Raw genomic sequence first — 6000 nt, 5'->3', positions numbered from 1 at the left:
AAGGATTGGCACGAGAGGGTTGGGGAAGCTCTATGGGCGTATAGGACGACATATCGGACTGCCACTCAAGCCACTCCGTACTCCTTGGTTTATGGGGTAGAAGCTATCCTTCCACTTGAAAGCCAAATACCTTCACTTCGTATTGCCGTACAAGAGGGACTAACCGCCGAAGATAATGCTCGTCTTAGACTTGAAGAATTGGAGGCGTTAGATGAGAAGAGATTGGAAGCTCAGCAACAGCTTGAATGCTATCAAGCCCGCATGTCTAAAGCGTTCAACAAAAAGGTCCGCCCTCGATCATTTCAAGTCGGGGATCTGGTTCTCGCAGTAAGAAGGCCAATTACCCTCACCCAACGAATGGGGAACAAATTCACGTCAAAATGGGACGGCCCCTATGTGGTGAAGGAAGCTTACACGAGCGGTGCCTACAAGCTGGTGGACAATGATGGATTGCGAATTGGCCCCATAAATGGCAAATTCTTGAAGCGTTACTACCCTTGAAGGAACATCTACCTTCGAGGAAAAGAACATGGTGAATTGATGTTGCATGTTCACTTGAACTACGTTATGACTTGATCCCTTTTAGAAGGGTACGTAGGCAGCTTAGACCCATATTCTAAGTTCAGTCAAACCAAAAAAAAAAAAAAAAAAAAAAAAAAAAAAAAAATGTTCTTAGTTGTTCACTTGAACTACGTTATGACTTGATCCCTTTTAGAAGGGTACGTAGGCAGCTTAGACCCATATTCTAAGTTCAGTCAAACCAAAAAAAAAAAAAAAAAAAAAAAAAAAAAAAAAAATGTTCTTAGTTGTTCACTTGAACTACGTTGTGACTTGATCCCTTTTAGAAGGGTACGTAGGCAGCTTAGACCCATATTCTAAGTTCAGTCAAACCGAAAAAAAAAAAATTGTTCCAAATCATTTGCTCGAGCTATGTTATAATTTGTTTGATTACGAGCATAAACGGAAGATATAGTTGTTTCGTGAAATCAAGCATGATCTCTCGTTGAAAGTCATCTTATGCGCACAAAATAAATATAATAATAACAAAATCTGCAAGATAGAAAGATTTTTTTTATTACGTAATCTCGAGCATAACAATGTTCGTAAAAAAAAAAAAAAAAAAAAAAAAAAAAAAAAAAAAAAAAAAAAATCCTAGACTCAGGCGAAAGGATCTAAAGTCTTCAATTCTTCCTTGGTGGCCTCCAAATGCTCCATTGAAATCTTCACATTCTCAATCATGTCATGGCTCAACGGAGAAGTGTTCTCAATGGCAGTGATCTCTTCCATGATTCCGCAAACTTCAGCATGGACACAGTTAAGAGATTCTTGTTGTCGCTTCAGTGATGACGACAACTTCTTCTTTTGTCCTTTCAACGCGTGTAGCTGCTTTTGGATGCCCTCCAATTCATTTTTTGTGGCTCGAACTTGAGCGTTTTCTTTGTTCTCTTTAGTTTGAGCGCCAAGAAGACGATCTTTAACCACTTGAAGTTGTCGTGCAAGAAGTTCTTCAGGTGCTTTCTCTGACGACATAGACCTTGCTTCATCATAGGCTGCCGCATTTTCGAATAATGTTTTCACTAATCCCTCCACGTGAGTAATATCAAAATCACTAAAGCGCTTCATTGATTGGAGCACGATTTCCACATTATCTTGAATAGATGAAATGAACTCGACGGGGGTATTGACTATCTTGATGCGAAGATCCCCCCACAATTTTCGAAGAAACTCCTTCTCGTGAGTAAGAACGAATTTTTCGCCTTCAAATACGGAAACAGCAGCAGGACGTGGCCTTTGTGCAGCGATGGCCACTTCAGATGGAGGTCTACGTGTCAATGCTTCAACCGAAACAGTTGCCGTAATCGAGTTGGGACCTATCATTGACTTTGGACTATCTTGTGACCCATCGACATCGACAACGTTCATGGCCTCATTTTCTAACTGCACGAGAAAATATGAGCTTATACAAAAAAAAAAAAAAAAAAAAAAAAAAAAAAAAATAGTTACCTCATTAACATGAGTATCCACTGTCTGCAGAGGGCTGGTGACTGCATTATCGATATGTCCAAGTTCTGAAGGTCGAGGATCCTTCTTCGATCGCTTCCAATGACGGTCTACATTACTACTACCACTTTCTTCCAATGGGCGAGAATTAATTTTGCTTCCTGCAAGAGGTGTTGTAGTTCGGGCTGCCACGTCAGATGGAGTTGGTAAACTCTCTTCTATCTCGGAAAGTTTTTCTTTCGACACAGGCTTGTTCTCGTCCACATTAATCAGCTTCGCGATATTATTATCAAGATAGCTACCAAAGGTATTAGTCCACCATTTTTTGTAGTCTTCGGAGGTAAATCGTTTCGCATTCGGAGGCATAGAAGAAAACCACGCTCTAGACATGGATTTAGATAAAATGCATAAACGCCAATGTCGGAGTCCTTCTTCTAAAGAAACTCTGCGTATATCTCGCACAAGAACACCGGGGACATCCTGGTAGTAGCCAAACTGACGACTAAATCGATGTGGACTGTAAGGCTCGATAATAAATTCCTCGCCTCGACGCAGAGGGAGATAGTTCGAACGCATCGCAATGAAATAATTTTGTTCTAACTCGTCACCGTTGGCATTATCAACATACAAAAAATCTTTGCTTTTGGTGATCATAGTACAAGTCCAAGATGCAAAATCTCCTTTGTGAATCCGTTTGCGTGCTTCTTTCGAGTCATAATATTTCGCACCACCCTCGCCAGAGTAAGTCGTCATTTTAGGGCCACGCACTCCTTGCCAAACCGGATAGTGAGTTTTGAAATAATGTGCCAACCAGCCATAGACAAAGTGGATGGGAAATGGGGAACTTACGCGAGTTGGCCTCGGAGAATTTGAGATTTTATTTAAACCCTTGTATATGCTCGCTAAGACCGGGACAGCCAAACCTACTTTACGGCCACTCGCCATCAGGCTAGCCATCTTGAAAGTAGACGGACGTATTGTGTCGGGGTTATCAGTCGGAAGAACAAAAGTGCAGAGCCAGCAAGCGAGAAATGCTGATAAATACGTTTCAGTTCTCAAATCATTGCCAATTTTGAGCTTCGAAAATAACTCTCTCTCCGATGTATCCCATTCATCGTGAGCATCAAAGCTGCCAAGAGGATTATGCGTAGATTTTGGACGAACTTTTTTTCTCTCCTTACGAAGAGGAGGCTGATGATACTTCAGTTGCTTCTTAGACCAAAATTTGATCCATTTCTCAATTGAGACTTGGGAGTTATCGTCAGCTTTCTTTCGAAGTAAATGGTAAACATAGAGCAAATGTTTGCAAGTACGAGGCAGATACCTAGATCCGGTTGCATCAATGCCACAAAGCTCTTCGGCACAAGGAATAACCTCGTCGTAAAGAAGTCCGGTCAAAGGAAGACCTGCGAGAGTATTTAAATCCCATAATGACAAGGATAGTTCACCAAGAGACGTCAAAAGAGTATTTGTCGTCGGGCACCAGGCTTCACAAAATGCCTTAATGATCTCGGAATTTCGATCATATGTAAACAAGGACGCATACACCGCGTCATATAGTTGCGCGCTAATTAACTTACTCTCGCACCTGCTAAGTACATCTTCAGTCCATTCCCAATACCCTGGTGTGTAGTGAAATTCACCGGTAAACTGAAGAGACTCTCCCCACATAGCCTTGCCCTTGATGATGTTGTGGCCCAGCGTCGGCAAATGAACGATTTCATCCGAATATTTGTGATGGGACGTTTGTAAGGTCCACACCTTCAGAGTTTTGCTCAAAGAGACTTCGTGCGTCCATTCGTTTATATTATACGTACTGGTCAATCGAGGCCATTGCATTGGATATTTACCGATTAAAGGAGTGTGAACCACCAGAGTAGTGCCTTTATCTAGTGGTTGGCGTTCGTCGTCAAGTACCACCAACTGTTCGACACCGAGGGGGGAACGTGTGTCTTTAAAGTACACCATGACCTGCATGCCGAAGTCCGAACGGAGGGGACAAATAAGTTAAAAAAAAAAAAAAAAAAAAAAAGAGAAAAAAAAAAAGGGGTGTTATGAACATATACCTACTGTTCTGAATATCTACAAATTCTGGAACTTACTCAAGCCTTCCTGGTGAAACCTTGAATATTGTACCTACAAAAAAAATATAGATGGGTTAAAGGGCAAAAGGAGATTACAAGGTAGAGAAGATATAATTCTTTCTCTGGGGCATATTAACGAACACCTGGTGAGCAGTATAAGAATGGAAGAGTTATTGTCGATGTTAACATTCGAAACCCTTACCAGTTCAAGTCTCGAACAAAATCGAGATAACAATAAAAAAAAAAAAAAAAGCGGAGGATGAATATTCTGGAATTTCTATGAGTCGGTGTAGGGTCTTGAGCACCCTTTTATAGTTGCAGTCGAACATCGTCGATGGAAGTACTCGTCCTCGATGGAAATACTATCTCCCTCAAAATTGGATATACGGAAGGAAATCTCGTTCCTATGGGAATTTCGTGATCGAAGAAGTAGCACTTTAAAAAAAAAAAAAAAAAAAAAAAAAAAAAAAAAAAAAAAAAAAAGAAAAAAAGAAAAGTGAACGAAAGGAAGCAGAGGTTCTGCTCATCAAAAAAAAAAGAGAAGGAAACTAGATGGTATTAAAATATTCTTATTCCCTTGTGGGAGCACAAGCACGTGAAATACCATAATTCGGTTTGCTTAAAAAATATAATAATAAATAAATAAGTCCAAGATTGAGGTCTAATTTTTCTATTGAAATATAAATAAAAATAGAAGAGTTGTTGGGCCTCGATTCTTAATGTCTGTGTACGAGCTATAAGTCCGCATGTAAAGACCGAAAGCCCGTAGACACGTTTGCAAGTCCAATTAAATTATGTCGTGACTTATTCACTCCATTGTCGTGAACAAGTCTCGAGGGGGCATTTGTAGACATATAAAAAATAAAAAAAATAAAAAAAATAATAATAATAATAAATGATGACACGTATATGCATATTGTGTCAAAATGTATTGATTTAATCTCAAGGAGTTAATTAACTCCTAATTAAATTTATACTTTTATGTTTTATTTCTTTTAGTAACCAAAATCATATCTAGGTTATTATAGAAGGAAATAAATATATATTTTGTATTAATAACCATATCTTTATTGATGGAATTAATACTAATCAAATCATGAAGGGCCAATCATAATTTGCCACCTCGTCAAGTAAGTATGGAAAAGTCTTCACCCTACAAGTATAAATAGGGGTCATTTGTAGAAGCTTAAAACACAATTACGAGGAGTTCAAGAATTACAAGAGAGAATATACAAATGCTCTCTACGAATTCATAAAAGTTCTACGGTGTTCTAGGCGGCATTCAAGGCGTTCGTCGTAGAAATATACGAATCATAGCGCTTAATTCGGGATTACGGTATAAAACCCTCGAATTAACGTTATTGAAATCCGAAAGCACACATTCGGAGGATCAAGCACTAAAATCCACCGGAGCATACTAAGGGGTTTGTTACACGTTCTTCAATAAATATACTTTTAATTCGAGATTATACACAAAATTCTCGAATTAACGTTATTGAAGTACAAACCCCTGGCGGAAGAAATCGAAAGCATTAATTCCATCAAATCTTACAAAGGTGTTCGTTGCACGTTGTTTAAAGCTTTAACGTTTGATTCGAGGATAAGTTACGAAACCCCCGAATTAACGTTATTAATTTATTAATTAATATTTGGAGGAGATCAAAGGGCGATTACACCTCGGATATTAAAAAATTCCAAGATTACCACTCTCGAGGAGAAGAATCAGGGGACTTTAAATAGAGATTGTAACCCAATTTTTTAGTTAAATCAATAAAACTCTATTTTGTACCTTATTTCCGGTTTATTTATTTATAAGCTCGAAATTTGTGGTTTACACATATATAGTCGATCCGGTATATTTGAAATTTCCGGGATTTAACAAGAGCTACAAAACTAATATTATATATACATAAAA

The 6000-nt window shown here is 38.7% G+C and overlaps 1 protein-coding gene across 1 annotated transcript; it reads right to left on the bottom strand.

Moving 5' to 3' along the window:
• Positions 1-1058: 1058 nt before the first annotated feature.
• LOC105964676 (uncharacterized) lies at positions 1059-4572 on the bottom strand. Its single transcript, XM_088824931.1, has 3 exons — positions 4288-4572; positions 4104-4137; positions 1059-3972 (listed from the first exon to the last, which is right to left on the bottom strand). The coding sequence occupies exon 3, from the start codon at positions 3967-3969 to the stop codon at positions 1159-1161; it is 2811 nt and encodes a 936-aa protein (XP_088681057.1). The 5' UTR covers positions 3970-3972; positions 4104-4137; positions 4288-4572; the 3' UTR covers positions 1059-1158.
• Between the last annotated feature and the right edge of the window lie 1428 nt (positions 4573-6000).

The sequence above is a fragment of the Erythranthe guttata genome, chromosome 2, assembly GCF_056151865.1.
Source record: "Erythranthe guttata isolate IM_541 chromosome 2, IM_541, whole genome shotgun sequence".
NCBI lineage: Eukaryota > Viridiplantae > Streptophyta > Magnoliopsida > Lamiales > Phrymaceae > Erythranthe > Erythranthe guttata.
The sequence above is the reverse complement of the archived record's forward strand: the minus strand, read 5'-3'. Positions and strand labels throughout refer to the sequence as shown.